This window comes from Acanthaster planci, linkage group LG21 (assembly GCF_054643075.1).
Source record: "Acanthaster planci isolate LZ-2023a linkage group LG21, COTS_SCS, whole genome shotgun sequence".
In the NCBI taxonomy this organism is placed as follows: Eukaryota; Metazoa; Echinodermata; class Asteroidea; order Valvatida; family Acanthasteridae; genus Acanthaster; species Acanthaster planci.
In genome coordinates, this window is record NC_141797.1 from 6,315,481 (window position 1) to 6,343,456 (window position 27,976).

At 43.1% G+C, this 27,976-nt stretch overlaps 3 protein-coding genes across 5 annotated transcripts in view; 1 reads left to right on the forward strand and 2 right to left on the reverse strand.

Moving 5' to 3' along the window:
• Positions 1–8,238, reverse strand: part of LOC110987474 (TBC1 domain family member 9-like) — a 33,259-nt gene extending 25,021 nt beyond the window's left edge. Inside the window, exons 1-9 of one of the 3 annotated variants that reach the window (XM_087131316.1) lie at positions 7,969–8,238; positions 6,884–7,047; positions 5,153–5,230; positions 4,731–4,829; positions 3,961–4,047; positions 3,717–3,850; positions 1,671–1,873; positions 1,229–1,297; positions 513–645 (exon numbers count right to left, since the gene is read on the reverse strand). In XM_087131316.1, the coding sequence (XP_086987442.1) occupies positions 513–645; positions 1,229–1,297; positions 1,671–1,873; positions 3,717–3,850; positions 3,961–4,047; positions 4,731–4,829; positions 5,153–5,230; positions 6,884–7,047; positions 7,969–8,012 (1,011 nt within the window). In that variant the 5' untranslated portion in view covers positions 8,013–8,238. The remainder of the gene's footprint in view (positions 1–512; positions 646–1,228; positions 1,298–1,670; positions 1,874–3,716; positions 3,851–3,960; positions 4,048–4,730; positions 4,830–5,152; positions 5,231–6,883; positions 7,048–7,968) is intronic. The other 2 variants (XM_087131317.1, XM_087131318.1) reach the window with 2 other exon arrangements.
• A 116-nt stretch (positions 8,239–8,354) lies between these two features.
• On the forward strand, positions 8,355–12,715 carry tmem101 (transmembrane protein 101). The gene is made up of 3 exons (XM_022250224.2): positions 8,355–8,750; positions 9,550–9,730; positions 10,418–12,715. Exons 1-3 carry the CDS (start codon positions 8,620–8,622, stop codon positions 10,862–10,864), a joined length of 759 nt encoding a protein of 252 aa, XP_022105916.2. The 5' UTR covers positions 8,355–8,619; the 3' UTR covers positions 10,865–12,715.
• LOC110987473 (condensin-2 complex subunit D3-L-like) overlaps positions 12,514–27,976 on the reverse strand; it is a 36,555-nt gene continuing 21,092 nt past the window's right edge. The window contains exons 22-33 of the mRNA XM_022250220.2: positions 26,717–26,801; positions 26,450–26,554; positions 24,796–24,950; positions 23,831–23,920; positions 23,560–23,727; positions 22,486–22,570; positions 21,170–21,357; positions 19,775–19,983; positions 18,635–18,821; positions 17,887–18,055; positions 16,910–16,991; positions 12,514–14,779 (exon numbers count right to left, since the gene is read on the reverse strand). Of these exons, the coding sequence (XP_022105912.2) occupies positions 14,566–14,779; positions 16,910–16,991; positions 17,887–18,055; positions 18,635–18,821; positions 19,775–19,983; positions 21,170–21,357; positions 22,486–22,570; positions 23,560–23,727; positions 23,831–23,920; positions 24,796–24,950; positions 26,450–26,554; positions 26,717–26,801 (1,737 nt within the window). The 3' untranslated portion in view covers positions 12,514–14,565. The remainder of the gene's footprint in view (positions 14,780–16,909; positions 16,992–17,886; positions 18,056–18,634; positions 18,822–19,774; positions 19,984–21,169; positions 21,358–22,485; positions 22,571–23,559; positions 23,728–23,830; positions 23,921–24,795; positions 24,951–26,449; positions 26,555–26,716; positions 26,802–27,976) is intronic.

Consider the following 27,976-nt stretch of genomic DNA (forward strand, 5'->3'; position numbering starts at 1 on the left):
CATGGGTCTGTGTGCATGCGGCTTGCAACACGTGCCAATTGAACAATTTGCACAAGGAATATTCCATAAAATGGACCTGGCTTTCGGGCAAATGGAAGTAAAATTCTAGAACAAAATCGTTGGAAACATCATCTATTTATCAATGGGTGTGGCTAGGGCATTAGTTGGGTCCATTCTCCTGTGCTGGTCTTAAACGCAAATTTAAGACTGGCCAAGTACGTATTTATTCCTTTATTTCAACCACAACTGTTAATAAAATGAATTTCTGAGATTACAGCAACACTAGGTTTGAATTTAAATTTGTTGTAACCCCAAAAATAGCATCCCTACAAAATCCTCATTCACCCCAAAAGATGGCAGCATTTCAGTCACTCTGGCTACATCTTGCCATTACACATACAGCTATGGGACAGAGCCACGGCCGCTCATTAGTGGCTTCCATTGACAGAGTTATGAGCCAGGTACATGTATATTGGGCACAGCCTTAAAGACTGCTGGGGTTGAGCACTTACTCGGCTGGCAAAGCACATGTAGTTACGTGACAGGTAGAGGATGCCGTTGACGTGGGTCTTGTTGTAGGGTGTCCAGAGGGTGCAGGGGACGTGACCGTCGAGCTTCTCCGAGGTTGGAAGACGGAACACCTGCCTGTTGGGAGAGGTGTGGACAAATGTCTCGGTTACAGGTGCATTTCTATGGTGCATTAGATTGGGGTTGAAAATGGGTTACCTCAATCACTAAAAAAACCCATAAAACCAACAGCAAGACATTTGCAGTGATTGAGTGAAAACCAAAACCGAGACATTTGCTACCATTCAGTGAAGCTGTAAACTTTAAGCAAAATTTAGATTATTGAAAGTTACATTTTTTGTTGTGCAGGTTATGGACTTTCGTGAGATCAAATCTGAGGAACTACCGATGTGAAGATGTGTCAGATTTTGGACATTCAGTCCTGGGTCTTTGAGGCTGTCCAAATGACGAGTTTGAAAGACAAAACAAATTTATATTCCACTTTTTTTTCTAAATATGCTAAAAATACACTTAAACAGGAAATCAATTAATTTGTGCAAAATGTAGCCTGTTCATGTCTTCTCTTAATAATATTTCAATGCTTTAATTCCTAAAGAATTTAAATTATTCAAACAAAATTCATTAATTTGATTAGATGTTTGTGGAATTGGCGTCATTGGGCTTTTCAAACGAAACTCTTAAATTTTTTTTGTTCACCCACCTGTAGGCTTCACTCCGAAGCCTGGCATCCAGATCTCTCTTCAGAGACGAGACTTTCTTCTTCTTTTTACTGAAATGATAATGATCCAGGTTCCCCCCACCTTGTATGAGTCACTCGGCTCAAGTAAAATAGGTGCCATTCACAAAAACAGTGTAGTTGACAGAGGAGACGTGTATCGGTGTTGTATTCAAGTCTATCACAAGTCCCAGCAAGTCCATCACAAAATCACCCAGTCTTCAGCCAAATAACAAGCTATTCAAATGAGCTGTGACAAAAGGATTTTTTGTCACTGTTCACCCCGTCAGTTATTCGAGGAGACTTGTGATGGACTTGACACCAACACTGATGTGTATGATACTTTGGATAGTACTTGAGACAACCTTTGGCATAACTAGTGCACCATACTTGTCAAGGAGTAGTGAAGCACTTGAGCCTCCATTACCTGATTTTGGTTATCGGCGGGAGGTCCTTGTCCTGTTCGAAGCCCTCCTCCGACAGCAGCTGCCTCATGGCCAGGTTGGCCAGCTGCTCCATCAGACTGAAGGTCTCGATGGGGCGGACGAACATGGAGAAGTAATAGTCCTGGTCCCGCGTCGACAGCTTGATGCTCTCTGGGAAGATGACGGCGTTGCTCTTCTCCAGGTGCTGCTCGTGAAATGGCGACAGAAGAAGTGTCAAGGAAAACAACAGTGAAATAGTGTTTCATCTAATGCCATACATCTATCTACATGTACATGTACCTGTTATGAGAACTGGTATACAGAGTTTTGGACAGGCAAAATAATAATTGATAGACACTATTTTTGACATGTGGACTGGCAAAACAACTTTGGACAGGCAACAACTTGAGCAGGCAAGTGTTGCTTCCAGAAACTTAACACCCCATCTTTTTTACGTACCCCAAATATTTCACACTAGTGAATAGATCCTTATATGTGACCGGTTTAGAAAAATGGATAATAAGTTGCCAGATTCAGGTTATCAGTTTTTGACATGGCTGGATTGAGTACGTCAAAAGCTACAATTAGATAAAGGAATGACCCCTAGAGTGCGCTGCATTCCAGAGGTATTTAGACATTTGTATATCCACACTTTCGAATTCAATAAAAGCACTTTTCGAGAAAAAGCTCAGAAAGTGTAGCACTTGGAAACACGATCAATTTTTCATCTGTATTGATCAGTATTGTATCAGTACCCTAATTCTGAAAACACAAAAATCACATTTTTGAAGACATTTTGCCCTCTCCAAATAGAACAGGCCATATTATATTTTGGAATTGCACAACTTATTACCCTCTTTTGCAGAGCGGGTCACATATTACCTTCCAAAATATTGGGTATGATGGTATGGGGGGTCAGACAGTAACAAAGGTCTTTGATTGAAAAAGTATGGCTGAAAATTGACACGCAGTCTTGTAATCTTTCTTGGCAGTTGACAGACAACTATTCCAATGCTACATGTCCAATCGTGTGTCAGATATATTAATACCTGGCATGGTTGCCTCTTGCTCACAAATGGTAATGTGGGGTAACAGTGTTACACAAGCTTATGACTCTAATATGAGACGGTGATGTTACGGACATGAAAAATTGATGAATTTCATTGGTCGGCAGTATACATCCATTTGAAAATGGCCTGTTTTTTGGGGGGGGGGGTAGGTGCTTTGATTACACCTTAAACCCTCCTATGCTGAAGTGACTCTTTGGGTCAATTACTCTGCTGAACACGATGCACAGCTGTGTCATTTTGTACTCTGCACCAACTATCCAACACAGGAATATCAGATTGCACTTTTGTGCTGTCCAACAACTGTGCCTCACTGTTTTATGTGCATAAATTGTGCAGTAAACCAACTGCAGTGAAGAGGACACAGCAACCGACTGTATGCACATTGAACCTGTGCATATTTGTGTTCCACATAGAAAACACATGCAGAAGAGTGACTGTAGGAATTCATGCATATCTGTGCTGTTACGCCATAGGAGGGTTAAAGAAACGTTGCTAGACCATGCGATTCATGGCACATGCTAAGTGTTAAATAACAGTGTAATTAGTTAACGCTTATTCATTTTGCAGTGTAATAATAATAATAATTTATTCATTCATAAAGCGCAAATTTCATAAAGATATGTTCAAATGCGCTGTACAATGAAGACATTAAGCGTGGAACAATGAACACATTCAAACATGGTTGAGCCGATGGCATACAAGGACGCCTCGGGCAGCCGCCAAACGAACCACATTCACCAAAATCAGTAAAGAGGAGACAGTAAGAAGCAGTTACAGTTTTAGAGGTAGGAGGAAAACCCCAGAGGAATGTTCTAGGTAAAACCTACGGAGTCAGGTAGGGCCTGAACACCCAATCCATATGTGGACGGGCCGGGAATCGAACCTGGGACCACAGGGGTGGAAGGCGAGGAAAGAACTACCTTGCCAACCTGACTCCCCGTGTACAAATTACACTAAACAGCAACTTGTAATTCGTACCGTGACATCTGTCCATCGTATGGATAGTCTTGCCTCTGTGCCCATCAGAAACGAGTAGAAGTAGAGATGGTTGACGCTGAGATACATCCAGCCCTGCCGGGGAACCTTACCCTTCCAGTAACTGCAGGAGTAGTCTGTTGAGAGAGGCGGGAGACAAGACTCACACAGAGGCTGACATGACGGAGAAAATGGTTGAAGAACAGTCGGCATAAGACAGATAAGGCAAATTGTTTGACAAACTTACAGTTGACAAGCTTCTCGTCCTCTGGCACTTTGAAGAGCCGGTGCCACTTTTCACACGCAGACTTGAAGGCTTTGCTTTCCTCATCAACTGCAAGTTGCAAAATAGTTTTGAAGGTAAGAATATAAACACAGTATTACCCTCAGGAAACAAATAGCCCTAAATGTGTCACAGACTCTATGGAGCTTCTTGAATAATTTGCAAAAAAACAAATACAACATACATGCAATTATATCACCTATGAAACTGGTCAATATTTTCCTTGCCTATTAAAAAGCTTGATATGTAACAGTGTAGATATATTGACTGGCAATGAGGTCACTAGTGCATGTCTATATCCCAAAGGGTATGATGACAAGAGGCTTGATGGTATTTCTCTAGGTCAAAAGCCAAAGGAAAACTGGACCATCTTTTGGTCACTGACAGGACCAAGAGAGGCACAGACTTGCCAACCGGTGATCCCCCGTGTGACCACACTTTAGCCAACCAGAATAAAAAACTGCCAAGGAACGCTCGTCTCCCATGCCGGTCACCATTTCTAGAACCTATTATTCCCCCATGATATGCTCGCGTCACATATTATGTATGTTCACAACCTTTGGCATTTGGCAGGACTTTGTCACCATCTTGCCTTGTGCTCTTGTCTTGCCATTTCATTGACTGCTGTTCTTTTTTACAGCGATTGCAATTCCTCCAGTTATATCCCCCCTCAGGCCAGTCAATATATAGTATATCTCCTTTAACCGTGCTAGGAAAGGCACTGTTATGCCTACCTTCCTTTGGGCCCTCATCTGCCGTTTCAATCACGGCCACAAGACTTTCGATTTTACACTTGACAAACTCTGTGATGTCCTCTTCGGCCTCAAAGGTGCCTGCAATAGAATTGCAAAAGACGTTATCACCAGTGTTCACTAACTTGTGCAGGATGCATGTCGAGTTCACACTTTATAACTTGTACTGCCTCAAATCGCTCATTTTGGACTTGAATCCAGGCCCCTTACTTACAGTGCAGACATCTTGACCACTCGGCCAGCTGGCTTTTGCTTCAAATTTTGCTGCAAACATGCCAAGACTGCTTGGGACAGTGTGTATCACCTGAAGCCATGGCTAGGAGTGGCTTCAGCCAGTGGCTTCCACAGACGTTCATGTAACTCCTAGCCACATCCGCGTCAATTGTAGCACAGCCATAACTCACCTAATGTTTCCATGAGGTTCTGCTCCAGCCATTCCCAGTGCACAAAGATTTCCCTCTTATGGACGGCGGTGGCGACAGCTGTAGTCATGGTTGGGACCGAAAACAAAGCTTCAATGACAATGTACAGGTGTATGTGTACACGGGCACGTTCAGGAGTAGGGACCATTTGTAATGGTGCAGACATGGGATACATTTTGTAAAGACTGGGTGGTTACATGACTCATTGGTGCAGTTATTTCAAAAACCTACGTGTATTTATAAGCAAGCATGTGAAGTAAACATTGCTTACATACATCTGTAGGATAAAATAATGACATGAAGCTGTCATTCAGCGGTATCTACACTGTAACAATTTTTTTCTAAGCTGCAACCATGTACTGTACTATACACCTGTACATGTACAGTACACTCACTATTTCTAATGGTCTCTATTGCATCAGTACCACAGCAAGTAAATGTACATGCAGGTACATTGTATTTACCAAAAAATAGAAATTACGGGCTCCCAAAGGACCTTTCCCCATAAACTAAGCACAGGCGCATGCACATTACTACCACTGGTTGGCAAAGTTGTTTCAATATACATGTATGACGTAGCAGTACAAATCTCCATGCGCGTGCGACTACATTGTATGAGCCCATGGGTAATTACAGAATTTAGGGGTCCAGTTTTTTTGGGTTTTTTTGTGGCCCTTTCACATCTGACATATGATTTTGTAAGTTCAGTAGATATTTTCTAATTTAATTTCCAAGAGTGATGAATTCATGCAAATTACATGTACTGTACCTGCCAAACAAATAGTAATATATGTAGTTTGAAATCGATTCCGGTGATATTTCCATGTCAAAAAACAAAGGTCAGATGTAAACAGGGACACAAAAATATCACACTTTTGGAACCCTAATTCCTGGAATTACCCACATACATGTACATGCCATTTCTGTACATGCTCTAGTAAACTTTCATATGAATGCCAACATTAAAGACAAGGAATTGTTACTTTTCAACTTTGGGTCACTGAAAACTTCTCTTACCGTAGTTTCAAGAAAAGCGTGCTGAAGTATCGGATAAAGGCTGTAATACGGTTTTTTGTACTTGTCACAGTCCTGAATCCTCCTCACCAAAGGTGAAAAAACAGCTAACAATGTCTTGAACGTAAAAATTCACACTAGGCACATGTGGAACAATGCAGCAGACACGACAAACTCAAATTTGCAGCGATTGAAATGTATTGAGGCTTTGCGGGGTAGCCATCTTGCAGGGCAGTTATTTAGTTCCATAGGGAAATCTCCTACATGTACATGTATGTACACACCTTGTGGAACAAAAGCACTAGCCTACAAGATGGCAGCCATGCAAACCCTCTATACAGTACGTGGGTGGAAGGTATTGAAAGGACGCATTAGTGTCATCCTTTGAGGATCTCAGGAAAGGCAACTTCTGCTTTTTGAGTTTATAAGAACCGGAAACAATTATTTGATCACACAGGGTAGTTGCAAGTTGCAGCCTCAAGGCTGGTGGACCCTCAGCAGGAAGGCAAGCAAGAATACAAGTTTTTGACATCAGATTTACAAAAGGTAAACACATTTCAACAAAGGTGAAATCTGACAAACATAGTGCGATGTCAAATTCACTTCACTTATCATTTGCCTGAAGAACATGTACATGTATGTACGTGTACATGAACCGGCCTTTATGAGTTTCCCGTGGGCGTTCATACATGTACGTACTGTAGCTAACTTCCGAGCTGGGGGTCTGATGAAGGATGCGGTACGGCAGAGCCTTGGAGTCTAACACCGAGTCCAGCGTGCCGATGAACAGTGATGTCAGACCTCCACCCCCATGGCCCTTGCGACGCTGCAGGACGAAGTAGGGATTGGCGCGCTCAGTGATCCTGCAGAGAGGAAAATACAAGTTAAGATGCTTTTACCACGCGCCTGCCTAAAAGCAGTCCTGATTATAATCAATACTGCAAAGCCACAATCATACTTAGAACGACTCATTAATAAGCTATAGGAAGATGATCTTTATGTTCCGTTAGGGGTGTTCTGTACTTCCAGAACTGTAAGGTTTATATACGGTAACTTTTCAGACAGCAATGTACAAACTCCCATAAACACATTTGGGCTGTTTTGATTTTGCCAACTTACACGTACATGTACCATTCCTTTCCTTTTGTTTTCCTGTCACCCATAGATGAAAGCTGCACTGTGATTGGTCCAATTTGCTTCCATTCCAATGACCAATCATAGCTCAGCTTTCATTTGGATAGGGTCAGGAAAACAAAAGGAAAGATAGGTGCTTTGTTGTGATTGGTCAAGCTATCACACAGCTAACAGTTATTGAGAGTACATGCTATCATGCAACAAGTTAATCACGCTCCTGGGGTTGGGTCCGAGTTGACTCAGGGTGGGTCCGAGTTGGTCGTAGGTCCGAATCAGTATTGGGTCCGAGTTGGCGTGGGTCCGAGTTGGCATGGGTCCATCTTGGAATGGGTCCGAGTTGGTTTGGGTCCGAGTTGACCTGATCCCGTAGGCATGACAGGGTCCCCACTCATGTGAGTCATGACTCACACAATTCCCATGATTTCGTAGAATGTTTCTTTAAAGAAGCTAAACTAAAACCAGGCCCCACCCCTTTGAACTTAACAAGATTAAGTTTTGGGTCGTCATCATTCATAGAAAACCAATATCAGATCATTGATAGACAGAACTACATGTAGAACTCACCATCATGGCCACTGACAAGAACACTGTCGAAGCATGATTTTTCACTGCTGTCTTGTTACGGTTTTATAACCATGCAAAATACTTACCACAAAGCATTTGCCAGCAGAACTTCCTCTGGCCTCACCCACATCTTTTCATTGATTCGTTGCCAAATAGAGTGAGCAACTTCAGAAAATTTGAGGGGTTTCTTGTCGACAACACGAAGTCGCAGCGTACTCACTGACCTTCCAAGTGATCCTACTAGCCCGGCCCTGTAGATCACTATGATGTAAAGAGTCGGTTTCCAGACCTGATACGTGTGGACTGCCGGCAATAAAAATTAATAGGTTACGGCTGGCAGCAACATACAGGTGTATCAGCAACATACAGGTCTATGGGACTTAATACAGCCTCTACTTAGCGGCTTCCTCAAGTACGCGCGCTTATCATATTGAGCTAGTCGTAGCCAGAATAATTTAGACATGGGCATTGGTGTTTAAATGTAGCTCTAAGCTTGCCGAGTAATTTCCTACACGCACCGTATGCTCCACAGAGAATCACTAATATCAGGAATAACAACAGAACACCACAAGAATATCCGAGTATTTGGCTTATATCGAATCCGTTTCTGTGGTAACTACTTCATGAAAAAGAAGTAGCAAGTCCCTTTAACAACGTCTGCTACCAAATCACCCCCTCTTTCCTAGCCCTAGCATTTGTAGCAAGTGCGGAGTGCCAGACTAATCCATTGGACCAAGATGGCGGCGCCCAGTGGGGGGACTGTCTCTCGCAGTTTGAAGAAATTGGGTGCATTCGTCTTGACCAGATTCCCTTTTCTGAGTGCTGTTATATTTGTTCTGCTCTGCAATGAAAGGGAGAGAAATGGCAGGTAAGAGGAAATTATTAAAATGCATCATTGATCAGTTGATGGAATGAAAACTTCGTCTTCAACTTCAAGGAAGTTTGATACAGTGAGAACAGACATCATTCATGGACATGAAACTTGAACATGTTGAAAGAGCTGCGCTATTTGGATCAGTTTACGGCTGGGGCGGGGGTGGACTCAGCCCCCAAAGAACTTGCCTTTCCCATGTTCCCAACACCTGATTTTTATTTTTTAATTTTTTAAAAGTTTATTTATTACTTTAGCCTAGTTCTTTGTTGTCAAACAGATTTAGGCCTAGCCTAGAGTCTCACACTCTTTAGCACACATAACATTTCAGTGTATTATTTTTACAGTCATTAGAAGCAGAGGTCCAGCACATGCCAGCCTGCGTGTGTTGAGCATGGCATTGGAAAAGTTTACTTTTTGGCAGACCTGTCTCTGAAAAAGAGTAGGCCTATGCTTGATTTTCACAAAAGTGGTGTCGAAATGACTGCAAAGACTGAAACACACCTACGTTTAGGCTTTGCTCATGAAAAAAAGCACTGCATAAATATTAGAAAAATGTTAGGGCAGATATCACCCCTCCCATTAAAGTCAAATGTTAAATAAGCACTAACATGCCCATGACTGTTTTTTGGGACTTAAAAATTGTTTACTGTCACAAATCTTAGTCAGGTTCTGTGCCACCACTGTTCAGATTCTCGAGACAGAAATGAGACCATTCTAATATTACATCCTTCACTGAACTGACTTGGAATAACCCAGTAACAAGTGTTATGTTCCTCCTTTATTTTGTCTGCAGGCCTGAAGGGTATCCCCATCTGGTCATCTACCTCCACGTCGCTCTGCTGATGCTAGAGGGCAGCATGATGTCCTTTGCCACCCAGAGGTCCCTGTTTGCCCTGATGTGTGCCGTACAGATGACCGTCATGACGCTAGTCACACACACCAGTCCCTCATTGCGATTCAAGCCGTGGCTAATGGTAAGATTCGGATCTCAGGATCTGATCTCTCCACCTGAACAGTGACGGCTGCTTGCATTTGCCATTTTCATATGAACCGTGTACATGTATGCTTTGTGGGATGCCTTTAGGCCAGCTTTTTAAAATTTTATTACAAGCACAAACAGGGCATGAGATTTGGCTCATTGGAAAAAACTCTGAGATCCACTTTTGCCCGACAGTTTACTGATCCGAGGTCAGAGGAGAAAAGAATTGAATTTGGTCCATTATTTGTTTAAAAATAAAATTGCATTATTTGAAGTCAGTGGGTTCACAATCCAACAAGTAAAAAATGTTGGCCTGATAGAGTACTTCAGTGTGGCTGGGTTGCATTCTGTGATGTGATTACATTTGGTCATAAGGGCTTGCTGTAGTTCTAGAGCATTCTGAATTGCTACTGAGCTAGTGACTTCGTTGAGGACTGAATGACTTGTAAAGGACTTGCTGGGACTTGTGATGGATTCACCTACTACACTGCCAGTCCAGCACAAGCCAACTCTTAATTTAAGTCTCAAGCTATTTAAAGGACTTGTGACAAAGTATTCCTTTGTCATTGTTCACCTAGTTACTGTTGACCGATCTTGTTGAGCGATATGTGATGGACTTGTTAACAACACAGACTAGGTAAAGGAACATGTCATATTGATTATTATTACATTTTATTCTAAGGTCCGCATGATGTCACGAGACGTGGGCGTGATTGGGTCCTACCTGATCCTGGCCAGCCGCACCCACGAGGAGCTGAGTCGACGCTACCGCTTGGCCAGGCTCTACCCCCTGGGGCGGAGCCTCCTTGCCTCGTATTTCATCGTCCTGGCCTATCAGGTGAACCGGGAGGCTCTGGAGCGGCAGGCCTTCCTCCAGCACATCCCCGGAGGAATCGTGTCAGTCTCGGCATTTTGCGGTGCCAGCATGCTCTCCAGCATGATGTTCCTCTCCCAGTACAAAGCCAAGACGTCCGTCCGCGTTCTCTTGGCCCTCCTGCTGGTCTTCACGCTGACGGTGGACTTGGATTTTGCGTACTGGAAGCGGCAGCGAGTGGAGTTTTGGAACCAGGTGACAATCCTGCTGAATGACGCGGGGATGCTGGGAATGCTGCTACTGCTCGCGACATAACCCCGACCCACCAGATCCTTCAAAATCAGGAAGATTTGTGGATTCGGGGGGATTTTTGGGGGTATTTTGCAGGAAGGTGTAAGTGACCAGCCTGTCAACATTGAGCATGATGCCTTGAAAAGTGCAACGACTGTGCTGTTGGTTGCCTACTGTAGTTAAGGATCTAGAAGGAATTGGCAGTGTTCCAAGTAAAAACAGAAAGGTCTTCAGGACTTGGTACCGCTAGAACTCTGGGTGGATCATGGTCACGAGGATGGGAGAGCATCAGAAATCCGGGACAGCTTCGAATGTTTGTGAGATAAGTGTGACATTGACAAACAGCTCTCAAACCTTCCTGTAGGAACTGCACAACGTTTGTGGCCATTTGGTGCAAGGAAGCACTAGCACAATGACCATAAAGGCCGGTATTCTCTCCATTCGACATAAGAAACTGTCGGGGCTTACAAAACACAAGTATGTGAAGTCAACTAAACTTTGTATCGGTGCTGGAAATTGACCAGCTTTGCAGTGACTATGCAATAAAAACCTCTCTCTATCCCTAACAATCCCAAATCCTCTGATTTCAATGATTTTACATACACCCTATGGGGTTAGGGTTGTTAAATTTTTATCAGATTGCATGTGGAAGTAGAACTCGGTGTAATTTGAAACGTACTATTTGCTCATTTTAAGAAGGAAATGGTGACTAACCAAGCAACACAAGAAAAGTTGAAATCAGTTTCAATACTTGTGCATGTGCATAATAAAAATTACCTACGGAGGCCTCTGGATGTTTTTTTTTTTCGACTTTTAGAGCATGATGGTGTTTTTAGACAATACGTCACGTGACACATCCGAGGTTCTGCACAATGATCATAAATGTGTCCATTTTCTCAGTGCAAAAATAAATGTTTATGGCAACAGTGGAAAGATAATTGCACAAGGCCAAACAAAAATTAAGTTGTGTTTCCCATTACACTGAAAAATAAATTAGGGTGGCTGGTTGGGTAAAGTATTTTTTCACTGAAAATTTTTATAGCCAAAAATTAGGGTCGGATGATGGTCTGTATTTTTTTGGGGGGGGGTATATTTTTAACGGGTACTAAGTCAGTGTCAGATTTATACTGTACATGTGCACGTCAATATTACATATCAGCACTATTACAGCTAGTTGTTGAAATACAAACACAAAAGACCCATCCATCATGGGAAAAAAATTAAAACAATACAATGTACGGGGCGATGTACAGAAATTTAGGCTCAGGGCAATGCACTGTAAGTTTTTTATATTTCATTGATTTGACGAATAAAAAGATATAGGTTTCGTGTGATTTTCTAGGTTGGGGCGAGTACCCGGAAACACTGCTATTTTTCGTTTGACCTAAGGAATTTTCCCTTTCGTTCACAAGGCCAAGCCCAGATAAGTGGAACATTTTATCAGTAACCAGATGAAATGATTTTCACACTGCATGAATGTGAAAAAAAAATGGTCCATGCAAAGCCTGAATAAATCAGTAAAAAATCCACTGCATTACCTGTGAGTGTAGACATATTTTGTGACTGTGGATGGATGGAACTTGGGTCAATTCTGTCTTCGGCAGAATGGAACATTCCATTTTTGCAATGCAGCTGGACCATGCTTTAGGACAAACAATCATGGCACGGGTATATTCAGACACTGCACAATGCAAGAAGGTGTTATTTTCCATGAAAGAACAAAGTGTTTGTGAAATGTCACGATTAAATGGAGAGAAGTATAACCAAAGAAGTTGCCATTTAAACTGAAAGAATGCTCTACTTTGAATGAGGAAGTTTACTGTCTTGAGGAAACTTTCATTACCTGATAAATAAAACATAACTACATAACCATTACATCTCTGTTGGTGAGCATGGTGAGGGTAGTATTTGTTAAACACATTTCTTGGGTAGTGGGATTTATTTCAAGTTTGTAAACCAAGTGGAAAAATGAAATACACTCTACATCTCTACAGAGCTTTTGAATGAAATAAATTTTAAGAGGATGCATTGCCACCCAGATTTGACTTGTGAATATTCCTCAGCTCTTAGCAAAACCAGAATGTTGAAAAATTAACATTTTTACCAGAATGCGTTCAATTCACAGTAAAGAAACTGCTCAAACAAAGACTGAGCAAAACATACTCTCTACGGTTTACTAGTTAAACAGAAATCATAACCCAGTAAAATAAACTTGTACTCATTATGAGGAACAGTCAACTCTAGTTATTAACAAGAGTGGTGGGACAAGCTAATAATTTAATCTGTCATAACTGAAACCTGGTTTTTGTAGGGCTGGAAAACCGAACTGTTTCAACACCATCACTGTGCCATGGAATTTGATGACTGACAAGCTGCAAATATTACACAAGAAGGGGATAGTGGACCAGTCAAATAATTGCTCTTTCAGCAGAACTGTTGAGTACATGTACCTGCTCTATTCATCAGGGGTGTGAGAATTTAGCTTTTATCTGACTTCAGCTTTTCTGTGAGTAGATGTTGACCCTGAATTTCAGCTTTTTTGTACACCTTGTCTGCACAAAAGTATGGGAACTTTTTACATTTCAGCTTTTTGCTAGCCGTTTTTAGCTTTAATTTTAACCACTACCAGCCGGGGACTCCGAAATCGGAGCCGTATGGTTTATATGTGTGGCCGGGGTCTCCAAACTCGGACAAAGGAAACAGGGCCCTGTAACAAAGGACCGTACTCCGAACAAAAGACCAGGCTGCTGGGCATGACCGGCATTTTTCACTCTCAAAAGTGGTGATAATCCAGCGTTATTTTGAAACCGTATACCAGGGTTTGGGGTATTTAGAGCAAGCGGATTACCACCGGGGACAAAAGCTCTCCACCACCGCAGCGATGAGCCACACAGCACCGCTGCATGCTAATCTGGCCCCTATTGAAAAGAGGTCAGCAGTGCACTGAGCCAGGTTCGTGAACAAAAGACAGTTGTACAACACCGCACAATCTGGGCTCTGTTTACAAGGCTGCAGGCCTGGCTGAAATATTCGGGAGTCAATGAAGGTCACCTGTCAACTTAGAGTAGAGCCTGAAGATTACTCTGTGCGGCTATAAACGACCTTTAAATGGAATGATGAATTGTTGAAGGATTTTGAAAACGGAAAAAATGATAGTCTTGCCGGCCCAGCATCCTCAACGTTGAAAAATGCCCCGGTCCGAAGTGGTTAAGGGGCCACTCACACCTCTTATTCATGGATGCAGAGTACCTGTAGACAAGCAATTTTTTTTGAGAAAAATAGTTTTCTAAAAGTTGACAAAAAGGAATAAGTTTTCAACGTCTTGTCGAAGAGGCCCCAGTCAACGTGATTGGACAATACAGAGTGAATGAGCTTCAAATTCTATTTCTGATTGGCCAATGGTAGCTCATTGTTATTTATATGATTCATATTCTCAGTACAAGACAGGAACTTGTTCGTGGAAGAGAGTCCTTGAATTTTTCTGAAATTATCAATGTTGGTATTACATGTTTAACGCAAAGACTGGGGAACCTTAAATTTATCTTGTTACATGTATTGCTTTAACCATGTTATATGAATCTTTACTTTGAGCATCGACCACTCTTTTAGGAAAAAAATTGTTAAACTTAAAGACTTTTAAAGCATGATTGAAAAATGGTTTCTTTCCAATGATTCATGAACGCTTCACTCAAAAGGCTCACTGGTTAATTCTCAGTCACCCCGGATCATTTCACCTTCCCTCGTGAGCTCATCCTGCGTGGGCGTGTCTCCGCCTCCTCTGCCCCATGGGAAGCTGAGGAGGTGCTGGCCAGGGCCCTGCGCTGGTCCCCCAGGGGTCTGGCTTCGGCGCCCCCAGGGGCACTGTTGATCCTTGTGCGTGGGGCGCGCTGAGCCCCCTGTCTGGGGGAGGTGATGTTCCATGTGCGGGGCTTCGGTGTCCTGTGTTTTGAACCAAACCAAGCCAAGCCAACTCTTTAGTGCGGCATCGATTTGGAGAAAATGGTGATTTCTGTTTGAAAGGTCCATGTCCAACGACAACACTTAACCCCTTCTCATCGGGAAGCGGTAAGAGCCGCCGTAAAAAATGAGATCCCTCTATTATTCTCGGCCCACACTCGAGCGAACACGGTGAAAGAAGGCATACCCCTGGTTCTTGTATATATGGTGATTGGCCTTTGTGTGTTGCCAAGAAATGGAAAGGCTGAATTTGCATCATAATCACCAGCTTCACAATAGTCCCCACTTTGAAAAGAGGCAACGGGAAAGTGGAAGCGTGAGTAGAGCCTCATGCCACTGAACAATCAGCCTTTTCACCGTGTAAATCAAAGCGTGCAGAGGGCCACAAACCGAGAATTTGCAATTTGGCAGGTGGCCTTAGTGGTCAAGCGAGGCTGGAATTCTCGGAGTCGGCTTTCAGAAAAATGTCCAGACATCAAGGGGTTAATACTTCTCAGTTTTTTTAATTACTTTCATAAGATACTTCAGTGCAATAACTTTTCTCCCAATGGGTTTTACAGTTTAAATCATATTCCTCGAGGAAGTCATATTTTGATCTTGTTCCCAGAATCTATTTGATCAATTACAAACTGTTGCATGGGATGGTTTTAGACTATTTTATGACTGGCGCACATTCCATGAAATGAACAAACATGTATAATTACAAAGTGGAAATTCTTCATCACAGTTGACACGATCGACATGTAATTTATCATGAAATGTCATTTTTGTGACTTTCTGTGACTCAAGTTCTCAAATTGCCGGAGTCCTTGGGTTTATACGCATAGCCGGGCTGCCTGAAATCGGACAAAAGAGCTGGGCCTTAACAAAAGACCGTACTTGAAACAAAAGACCGAGTTGCTGGGAATTGCCAACATTTTTTCAGTTGTCAATAGCGGAGAAAATCCGTCATTGTTTTGAATGATTATACCACTGTTTCTGGCATTCAGTGTGAGCGGATTACTAACAGGGACAAAAGTGCTCCAGTGACGAGCGATACAATGCCGCTGCATGCTAATCTGGCCCCTCTTGAAAAGATGCCAGCCACACACTGGGCCAGTTTTGGCAACAAAAGAAACTTACGCCGCACAATCTGGGCTCTTTTTACCAGCCGGCAGGCCTGGCTGAAATACTTGGGCATCTATAGATGTCTGTTAGATAAGAGTAGCCGCCAGACAGTCATTCATGTGGGTGTAAACGTCCAGTAAAAATGGCAAATCTTGAAAATCCTGCGGTTTTACGTCATGCAGCTTTAAATTAAACCTGGCAACAAGTGCTTAACCTTGATTTCAATTTCAATATGGCCAACTTGTGAGTGATGTCTACTGTCGTTTTGTTTTTCTAACAATACCTACACCATTAAAGCACATTCACATACAACTTGATGTTAAAGTACCTTCAATACCAAACTCTGAATTTTGGGTTACAAGTATATTTCGATCTGTAGTCCTGCATGTCTTTTAAAAGATTAAGATTTCATGTCAACAGAGTATTAAATGTGATCTTGTTACACCACATGATGCGGAACATTCTTTGACCTTCGATCAGTCTTTAAAGGCAAACCTTCTGTTCTGATTGGTAAGATTTTGAATGTGAAATTCTTGATTATGCCAAGCATAGGTACTTCATGGTTCACAGGTGCTTTTCTCTTCAAAAGGCACTGCAGGGTTAATGGAAATTTGAAAACCAAATGCCATCACTTTTCCAGGACAAAACATTTGGCAATTTCAATGACGATTCAGGCCATTTTGCAGAGGGAAGTTGTTTGGTAAGAATTGGAAGAGTGCCATAGCCATTACCACAGACTGACAAAAGGACAGTCTGTAAGTTTAGCACATTAAAAGCGGACCATCAAACATAACCTGACATGATCTTGATTCCCACGACTATTCCACAAATTTGTTTTCTGTGACAACAGAATTCAAGTACACCCTCTGTTTTTCAAATATATCCTCTTTTTTTTCAAATTTTCCATGACTTTTCCCATGATTTTCAAAGACAACTTTTTTTCTGGATTCTTTGGGATAATCCATGACCAAGGGAACCCTACAATGGTACAATTGATTGACTTACGGTTGCTCAGGGGACAGCATGACCAGTAAATCTTTTTTATTCTCCAACTCCAGCTGAGGAGTCCAACTCGCTGTGCCAACGACTAGAAAAAAAAAATACAGAAACCTTCTTAACAGATGTGCGTACAGTGTGTGAGACTACATGTAGGCCAACAAATGATCGGACAAAATGTGCCAGCACCATCCTTTCTGCTCTGCCCTGATCGGCTTTTGATCAGAAACATGGAGAGCACACCGGGCCACATGAGAACACACTCTCACTATCACAAAATGTCACAAACACAAAACCAGGGTAAATATACGAACAGGATTTGCTTTTTTTTGGACACATCTGCTTTCGGTTTGACAAGTACCAAAAGTGGTTGGGTGATGGCTGATGCCTGACTGCAGTTTCACGCTCTGCATGTTTGTAGATTCCGCAACTGCGGTGGTTTCTAACTTGGCAGCTATTCAAGCGACTCCAATTTGGAATACCACCTTCCTGATTTATCCTTGTCGGGGGTAACTTTTTGCTGTCCGCCCCGAGCAGAAAAGAGGCATGTTGGTTGGGAGTGTTCATTATGTTGGTGGCGCTGCCACTGCAACGCTTGCGTTTCTGTGTTGTTTGTGAACCAGCCATGCTCGGGTACCACCAATGGAGCCTCCGTTGCTAGGAAAGGTGCACCCTCTTTCAATTCAGCTCGGGGCCCATTAACTATCAGAGAATCTGCTTAGTTATTCCTCATCAGTGAGGACGAGACAGAGCGGTGGGAATCATTTTGGCAAAGTGACCAGCACAAACATGAATGCCATACGTTTCAACATAAATGGGCCACATGTGCGTGGTGCGTCAGTGCCAAACACCTAAAACCCTAACTGGGCTCACAGCAAGTTCCCTAATTGTCTGGGTTAGCTTATCCGGTAGGATTTCAGTAAAGGAGACGAATGCAGCAACGACACTCCAATATAGCAGCCTCCTGCCCCCCAAGAAAGACTCACCCTTTTTCAGGTCGACATCGCCGAGGACCCTGATGGGAAGGGAACTGGGGATGGGAGAGGGTGACTGGGGGATGAGGCTGAGATCCATGGGCGCTTGGAAGGTGATGTTAGCAATGGTCTGATCAGGGGTACTGATGGCGCGGCTTCTCAATCCACGACGAAGCGGAGTCTACGGAAAGCATATTCAGACCGATGATAAATCATCAAGCAATTTACATGACTGTTCCAATTTACTTCAGGATTTACAGTTAAGCAGGACTGTGAGATATATGATTATCAGAGGGGACCAATTCATGTACCCCTATACAAAGAGAAGCGATTGTGGCAGAGCAGACAGATCAAGGACTCAGGCAGGGTTCAAACCCACGTGTAAGCAAGAAATGGATGTGACGCATCAGGAATTGGACAGTAACATTGTGCAATAGGGAGAAACAGTCAACACCGGTGTGAGCTTCAGTAGCTCCGTTTTCCTATGATCATCGCAGCATAGCCACTCTGCATTTTATATGGCAAAGCTGTCTAAAAATGGCTCCTCTAATCAGCACAGCGGGAAACATGGCGTGTGTGGAGCATTCACCCAAGAGACAAGGAAATGGTCCAGTGCCAAACAGAGGTGGTCAACGAACATCAACAACAATTTAAACTTTGAAAAGTTTCCTTGCGTTGATGCTGTCTCATCCTCAAGGCATTAAAATCAAGAGGTCAATTTAAACCATTTTGTTTTCTACTGACAAGCCATGTTACTCACCTTGTTCTGGGCAGTGGATTGCTTTTCCTTTAAGGGAGATCGCTCCTGGGATTCCACAGTGACTGGGTCTGAACGCTGGACTTCATCTGCTCGCTGGCGACTTCCTGTCACTGGAGGGCAGCGCTTAGCCGATGCGATGGCCCTCCGGGCCGAGTTGACGATAGCTTGGGCAGCCAGGGAGATCGGCCTTTGGGAGAAACAAATTATTTCAAGACAAATCCTAATATTTGACCCACCAAAACAAATTTTGAAAAGGCACTGGGTATTTAGTGGATGACCAAAATTTCAGTGATCCCTGTTCACCACTTCCCAGGTTGTATTGTGCTATTGGGGTGGGATCCCTGGCTACATGGTGTTTCAGGTTTAATGGCTTCTGGCTAGCACCCCCCGAACAGAGATATTGACCAATGGGAAGAGCCACCAACGTAGGGCTGGATAGTTCAGTTGGTAGAGCACTGGTACAGTGTTCCAGAGGTCGCAGGTTCAAATCTCGCTCCAGTCAATTTCTTTGCTCGTCTTTATGAACAAAATTTTGCCAGACACATACGAAGTACTTTATTTGGGGGGGGGACTTAAAATTCTTACAGGGACAAATCTTAGTCTAATTCTGCACCAATATAGTCGTGACTTTGCATTCATGAAGTGGGGATCAGGCCATTTACAATTTCCCTTAGAGAAATCCTTCAAATCGAAACTCCTCCAGAGCCAAGAATCAGAACAAGAAAATGCAATATTCCGTAGTCAAATGTTAAAGTCACTTTGAAAACAACATGAGAACAAAATTCTTAATTTTTGCCCAGGGATGAAAGGAAAGGATCAAATTCAGCTGAGAGCGTAACATGTGAGCTCAAGACATGCACGCAATCCACTGGACCGACGACCCTACTTGGAACTTGGAAGGACTTTAATAACCTTTGTAAGTTTACATTCGTGGATATGCATCAAAGAGGGTGCTGCCTACTTGTAGGCAGCAAAATACCATTTAATTAAATTTGCTGGTGATGGTTAAACATCCACTGCCTTTTGAAAAACCTGTTTCTTAAATGGCACCTTTGATTAATTTGCCTAATATCAAAACAACCATCTTCTCCTGCAAAATGTTCTGAGATCTGAATTTTTTTTCTTTTGATATGGTCTTACCTGTTGGCCCTGATGGGCGTAGCCAACCCGCCCTCTTGGATGCCCATGTCATTGGTTCCCGGTGCGCCCTCATTAGAGTCTTGGGGCGCGGCACTGGGCGTGGCTTTGGGCGTGGCCCCATTCACAGCACCCGCCCGTGGGGTGCGGATGATTCTTGGAGAACAGTTGGCGACAGCTCTGGGGGAAAGTACGGCAGGCAAGCCAGCAGACTGAGGATAAAATGGAACCGTGAGAGTTTCTAAGAATTGCTCACTCTAGACTATACATGCATTTCTGCACTTTGAGAAGCATGCATGCCTTACAAAAACTGTCCTTTTTGTTGCATAAACATTTGGATTACGAGTACATTTGGTACATATGCACAGACCTTTAAAATCTAACCATGGGTAAAATCTTTTGGCGTAATGTTTCACAATAAAACTATGACAAGCGCAAGTTCGATCAGGGACAATTTGTTAACCACTGGTCGATTTTGCCTGGTGCCCGGTATGTATATGTATAATTGTTTGGTTAACAATTTGTCACTGATCCAACTTGCTCGTATTTCGACTGCCTACATGTATGCACAATGTAAGGGCAACACCAGGGCCCAATTTTACGGCGCTGCTAAGCAAACAACTTCATGCTTACAGAGGCTTACTGTGTTTCAGAGACTGTATGCCGTAAGCAAAGCACAAGGCACTTTCACCTTGGAAAATAAATGTGCTTTAACATAGCGACATATCAATGGAAATCTCCATGCGCGCACCTGCAATTTAGTGACCGTAAACGATTCACTATGAAATACACTGACCAGTAAGCAAATTTTTGTGCTGGGCTAAGCAAATGTTTGTGCTGGGTTAAGTAAGAAGCACCATGAAACTGGACTCTGGTAGCGATAAAAATGAAAGCTGAGCTCTTTGTTTGGAACAGAAAACATGTCTGACAGTGTTATAGAGAGTCAGTGGCACGGACCATAAAATATCTGATCTGGACATAGCTTGACACAAAAAATGGCAGACCCAAACCACAACTGATTGTGGGAGATGCTGCATTTGGTGTCCACTTTAACAACTATTTAGTCCCTTCACACCAGGAGACATCGACAGCCGCGACTTTAAGTGAGGATTGGTGCATACCGCACATACATTCTATTCATCATGCACCTGCGGTTTCAATGTGGGCATGCTGCTGGACAGAGCTTTGCATACTGAGCATACCGCAGCCCAGTAGTCGCAGTCAAAAGAATCCCGACGTTAAGGGGTCAATGAAGACTAATAACCTTTAAGGAAAACCAAACAATTTCAAAGAATTCCAACAAGAGCAAATTGACAGACAAAAATTGGTTTGTGATTTATAAACTTATTATTTTTTTCACATATTTCAGGACAAATTCCAGATCTCGTTTACATGTACCTGTTGAGGGGAGGCGAGGGGTGTGGCCTGCTTGCTTCTGGGTGTAGCAGGTCTGCTTCCCGGACGAGAGGTTGCCCGGGCAACGGAGGCTGCCTGCTGTTTCTTGGCAGCCTCTGCCTGCTCCTCCTCGAACCGTCTCAGGTCAAACTCAATCTCCGTCGCCAGCTGCCGGTCAGCAGCCAAGATGTCTGACAGACAATCAAATGAGATTAGACAAACCATCGCCATTCCCAAACCGACAGAGAGGCCTATGTACTGGAAATGAAACACTCTAATTGCACGTGCAGTTTCTCAGGGAACCAGTGGCAGGGTTCCTTACCTAGGGGACAAATAAATTCCATGACTTTTCCAGGCCTGGAAAACAAAAACAAAAATTTCCATGACTTTTCCATGACCAAATTATGAACATCCATGACCGTATCACACAATTTCTCGGACTATCCAGACTTTTCAAGTTGCGAATAAAATCATGCATTTTATGCACTTATATCTAAAATCACACACTGTATTTGAAAAAAATTCCATGACTTTAGTAGTCATTTTTACAAAATTCCATGACTTTAATAGTCATGTTTACAAAATGCCATGACTTTAATAGTCATGTTTACAAAATGCCATGACTTTAATAGTCATTTTTACAAAATGCCATGACTTTAATAGTCATTTTTACAAAATGCCATGACTTTAATAGTCATGTTTACAAAATGCCATGACTTTAATAGTCATTTTTACAAAATGCCATGACTTTAATAGTCATTTTTACAAAATGCCATGACTTTAATAGTCATGTTTACAAAATGCCATGACTTTAATAGTCATTTTTACAAAATGCCATGACTTTAATAGTCATTTTTGACAAAATTCCATGACTTTTCCAGGCCTGGAAAACAAAAACAAATTTCCACAACTTTTCGTGACTTTTCCAGAGCCCTGCAGTGGGGACTACTAACAGAATACAGCATGACATCATTTGGACCAGGAAGTGTAGTGGCAACAGATGAAGTGCGTGCCCTTGTTGGTTCACATGCTGCCTTTACACACATATGCCTGTGGAATATTCACGTCAGGACTTATATCGCTTTGTATAGTTCAGGGGTGTGACTGGCAAGTCAAAATCAAAGCTGAAAACATCCAGTAAAAAGCTGAAATATAAAAAAAGCTCTGATACTTCTGTAAAGACCAGGTGCAAAAAAAAGGTGAAATTCGGGCTAAACATCTTACAAAACAAAAAGCTAAAATCAGCTAAAAAGCTGAATTTTCACACCCCTGGATTGGTTGGATCCAGCTGTAGCCAAAGTGACAATTCTTCAACTGACCTTTGACCTCGTTGCGATAATCTTTCATTAGCTGTTTGAGGTACAGCATCAGGTGGCGGAGGGTAGGAGAGTGGGCCTTCTCCAGCTGAAGATCAATTGATAACCAAGAAATCTGTCATTCACTTAAGTTTCAACATAAACCAACTATCAATCAGTGTGGACTAATCTGACATTAATGAAGAGAGACATTAATTGGTTTCTACTAAATCAACAAATCTTTACCTAATGGGCCAAGTTTACAAGACTTTGTGTAGTGTTTTTCTGTTTTAAATGGTGTGAGTGTGAAGTGAAATATAACGAAATCAGCTGATCCGAAGAAAAGCTGCCTGCCTGTATTTGAGGTAGGGATATCTACGATTGTAGCCTGCAGGCCCGTAGGCTGGGGGGGGGTTGAGGGGTTCGAACGAACCTCCCCCCACTGGCTTCTGAGTTCCGCCTGTTGGTGGTTTTGTGTCTGTGTGTGAGCGAGTTTGTTTCTGCATCCAACTGGGGGCCCTGAACAATAAGGTCCCCGATTGACAGAGGGTCCCCGATTGACAACTGTGTACAAAACATATGGGTGGTCTTCTAAAAAAGTTAAAGTACAAACAAAAGAGGAACAATAGGGGGTCCCCAGTTGCAGGCAAATACACACTTGTGTGTGTGTACTGAATATTTTAAATATACCGTAATATTTGGCATACAAGCCACGGCTTATACATTGATTCTCAAGCTCAAGGTGACCACGATTCTGCATATTAATGAATCAATCTCTAGTCATATGTACGGCACCGTCAGGAAGTTCCGGCAAATATCCACATTTCAGGTGTTTCAAAGGGTTTGAAATCAATGTATTTTGGTTAAGTTTATTCAATATTGAAAACTACTGTGTACAAGTCTTACATGCAACCTTTGGTTCGCGACAGACATGCAATTTTTCAATGTTATTTCCCAAAGCACATTGGGATAGGACTTTGTATAAAAGTATGTGTTCACAGTGCCAAAAGTTCCACTTTTTGGTTTGACGAACCCCCCCCCGTCTCTGGTCAGGCAACGGGCCTGGCCTGTGGGAAAAAGTCAAGGGTGAATTCTTACCGTGTGCTTTAACGCGATGACAACAGGCACAATGTTCTCGATGACGTTGCGCTTGACCACCTGCGTGATGATCTTCGTCTTGGCCTGGTTGATGACCGCTTCGGCCATCTCCATCTGGTCGTCGATGTCGGCGGTCGGCCTGGATCGCAGAGAGGCCAACTTGATCTCCTACAGCATACAAATGGTTAAAAGCTAGAGCCATTTGTGCATGTTGTGGGGAGCGGGGGTGGACGATGAAAAATCTTCTCGGAAATTTGGCCAAACTGTTCACCTTGCAGCAGAGGATGTCCAATGTGTCTTGAAGGAGGATGTCCGTCTCTTCATCCAGAGGGAGAACGCCATCCACAATGGCAGCGAGGACCTAGGAATGAACAAGAATCAACAGTCTCGTATTAAATTCATTCCTTCACTAGACTCCATCGTCCTTTCCATACGGATGCGAAGACACGCAGGGGATCTCCAAAAGTGCATGAGGGTATGCCGTCATGCGAAAGTGCTTTATCCTGACAACAACGTGGACACAGACAGTCGGCAAAGTTGGATCGTGTCTAACATTGCCTACGTCGCACTTTGGCCAATTTTTCTCCTTACAACTAAAAAGACTGAAAAGCCAATTGTCACAAAAAAACAGCTGGATGCGGAATGGAATGCACCACCATGAAGTACCGGTCCACCTTGAGGAAATTTATACTTCACTTAAGAAGGCATTTCATTTCAGAGTTTTGGGTGCCATTTTGTTTCCAAGTTTTCACTGAATGCCAGCGCACACGCAATGTCTTCCATGACGGTCTGTCTATTGAAAACTGGAGTGCTTACGGCATTTGTTATGGCTACTTTTCATTGGCTAGTAACTTTGTGAGGCTTCTTGTCCTCAGATGAAAGAAAAAGACATCAAAAGTGCAATGGCATTCACAGTTATACTTATTGTGGTCAGTTACAGTCGCCATGATGATGTACATGTATCTAGTCTACAGGGGTTTACGAATGACCGAGTGTGGCAGATGTCAATGGGAATGAAATCACAACTTGACAGGACAGATAAGATTTTGCCGCTGTTCATACTGTAAACACTATCAAGGACAAATACTGCACTAATCACGAGCTGCAAGTTGCTCTGAATGAATATTTACACCTTCGTGCATAATATCCAGTGGCTGCAGTCAAAAGTACAGGGGCTTGTTGGGAGACTATGCATATTGTTAAAGTCGGGTTGCATGCATATTCATAGCTTTTTACCTCTTGGCACAGTTTGGCGGTGAGTTTGAAGCGATGCTCGTCTGTCATGTGCTGCAGCATGAAGCTGTAGATGGTTCTCCTTTTGCCGGCATTGGGGGCGCCCTTCAAGGAAAACAACTGCTTCTCACGATCCGTCTGGCTGAACTGATTGTAGACTGGGGAAGGGAAAATAAAAATTGACATTCCAATCAGCAGGCCCTCTGTGCTCTGACATGACGCTTCACTTTAAACTTCCTCAAATATTGAAACATTGTTGTTGAAAATGTTTCATTCTTAAAAGAGTGTGTCCCAGTGTTGTAGTCGAGACCGTCACAAGACCAGTCACAAGCTGAGACACTGGACAGTCACAAGACCAGTCAAAAGCAGAGACACCAGATCGGTCACAAGACCAGTCACAAGCTGAGACACCAGACAGTCACAAGACCAGTCACAAGCTGAGACGCCAGACAGTCACAAGACCAGTCACAAGCTGAGACACCAGACAGTCACAAGACCAGTCACAAGCTGAGACGCCAGACAGTCACAAGACCAGTCACAAGCTGAGACACCAGACAGTCACAAGACCAGTCACAAGCTGAGACACCAGACAGTCACAAGACCAGTCACAAGCTGAGACACCAGACAGTTACAAGACCAGTCACAAGCTGAGACACCAGACAGTCACAAGACCAGTCACAAGCTGAGACACCAGACAGTCACAAGACCAGTCACAAACTGAGACGCCAGACAGTCACAAGACAGTCACAAGCTGAGACGCCAGACAGTCACAAGACAGTCACAAGCTGAGACGCCAGACAGTCAAAAGACCAGTCACAAGCTGAGACGCCAGACAGTCACAAGACAGTCACAAGCTGAGACGCCAGACAGTCACAAGACCAGTCACAAGACCAGTCATAAGCTGAGACACCAGACAGTCACAAGACCAGTCACAAGCTGAGACACCAGACAGTCACAAGACCAGTCACAAGCTGAGACACCAGACAGTCACAAGACAGTCACAAGCAGAGACACCAGACAGTCACAAGACAGTCACAAGCTGAGACACCACACAGTCACAAGACCAGTCACAAGCAGAGACACCAGGCTGAGACACTAGACTAGGGAAATATTTTACAGCAGTTAATTTTTGATAAGCAGCCGGGCCAAATGTCACAAATACTCATTACAGCCATTTGAACATAGTTTGACACCAACATCATAATTAGCGACAAAATGGGGCGTCACCATGAAGCGATATTTGTTGCGGCAGGCCACGTAAAGCAGCAAGGCTCATTTTCAACACACAGTCTGCTTCCATAGACTTGTCGGATTTCACACATACAGGCATTAGTGTGTACACATGTCGGCCGTAAGAGACTTGGGGCATCCGTGTCATGTTAGCCTGTCATCCATCTCTGAATATTAACCCTAACAGTCCTCAGTCCTTCACCTGTTGGCGTCCTCAGTCCTTCACCTGTTGGAAGACTGAGGACTGTTAGGGTTAAGGTTGCCAGCTGAGTCTTCAGCCGATCATGAAAATATACACTGCCAGATTGTTTCCACCAACCCTCGTGAAAATGCCAGGCCAGGGAAATCGTTTTTCTTTATTTTTAACATGTTCTTCATTGTGGGCTGGTTCTTCAAAGAAACGGTGAGGATTTCAAAATGTACTCACCGCTGTGCTTGTAATAGGCGTTGAAGTAGAAGACCGATTCCACAAAGTGCTGGTGTAACATGTTGGGGTGACGCTTCAGGAGAAGCTGGACCAGCGAGAACTCGGCTGTGAAAACCGGAGAGATGCAATTCTTTTTTAAGCTTAAGCAAAGCCGGTGATCGACAAGACTGCCCCAACTAGGCAAATCAAGATAGTATTCCTGTCTGAGGGGATATCAAAATCGTTTAAGCTGGAAAGAAATGACTGTAAAGATATGATTGCACCTACCAAACTCACGTATTTCTTGGACGTCATCGACGAGGCTCATGATGAAATGGAAAAACAGCGGGCCTCTCCATTTGACATAGTCTTCCTACAAAGGAAAAAAGGCAAATGTACATCTTTGAAGTCGTGCCTTCTACATTTTGATCGCATACCCTGGGTGCTGACGTTTATAAATTTGAGCTTTACTACACATTTGCAGGACCAATAATTTTGGTTTCCTACGCATCAATCTTTACCGAAAGTCTGCAAGGGACATGACGCATACACACCCATCTATCTACAGGCAGTGTCAAAAAACCTCGGTTTTAGTCACAGTTAAAAACACTCGAAGAAAATCCTCATTTTTCTTGCACTGAGAACCCTTTCCGGAGCTGGGTATTTGTTTATGATTTCCTTGACTGTTGCTCTTCCTAAACCCAAAATCCCTCCACAACTGTTTTCCAGAGAAGGGATAACCTTGTTTGGACCTGGCTTTGTCCACACAAGGTTGGCACAACCTCCATTATGTGGACCTCTTTTGCTCACTAGGTGTCAACATGGTTGTTAAAGGGCAGGTTGGCCTAGTGGTTCTTTCCTTGCCTCCCACCTCTGCGGCCCTTGGTTCGAATCCTGGCCCGGTCCACGTGTGGATTGGGTTTTCAGTCCCTACCTGATTCTGTGGGTTTTACCCAGAATATTCCCCTGGGGTTTTCCTCCCACCTCTAAAACTGTAACTGCTTCTCGTTGTCTCCTCTCTACAGGTTTCTTCAGGCTTGCAAGCTACAGTGCCTAGGGAGCCTTTGAGGAATCCTTGGTGCCATTACCAGAAATGATTAATAATAATAATAATAGCATTATGGAAAATTTCCCGAAGGATTGGCTCAAACGAATAAAAAAAAGGAATGCAGCGATATCTGAGAAAAAGTTGAGAACAGCTCAAAGTTGAAATGTTCCTGTTCCCACTGGAACAGTCATTTAGGAAATACTTAAGGGTTTGTGTTTCCCCAATGGAAATAGTAAGGTCTGAAACATTTATGGCAAATTACAGACAAATATTCTCCAGAAATAAATGGACGTTGTGTAATTGGAGAGCAGTTAATTACTGACAATGAGCCAAAATAAACGAAATAAATTTAAACAAAAATCTTCACATTGTTCTCGCGATCACATCTCCACTGCGAGCTTTTCTACACTCACGTCTGACTTTGGCCGTGTCAAAAACAGGCTTACAGAGCTACGGCTAGGTCTATTGCTAGGGCATCTCCGCGTACTTCCAATGGAGTG

Bases quoted from the DNA above. Each gene is read 5' to 3' on its own strand.
- tmem101 (XM_022250224.2), top strand. From the start codon at position 8,620: ATGGCGGCGCCCAGTGGGGGGACTGTCTCTCGCAGTTTGAAGAAATTG. The intron at 8,751-9,549 runs GTAAGAGGAAAT...TTTTGTCTGCAG, and splicing joins GAAAGGGAGAGAAATGGCAG to GCCTGAAGGGTATCCCCATC. The intron at 9,731-10,417 runs GTAAGATTCGGA...TTTTATTCTAAG, and splicing joins GATTCAAGCCGTGGCTAATG to GTCCGCATGATGTCACGAGA.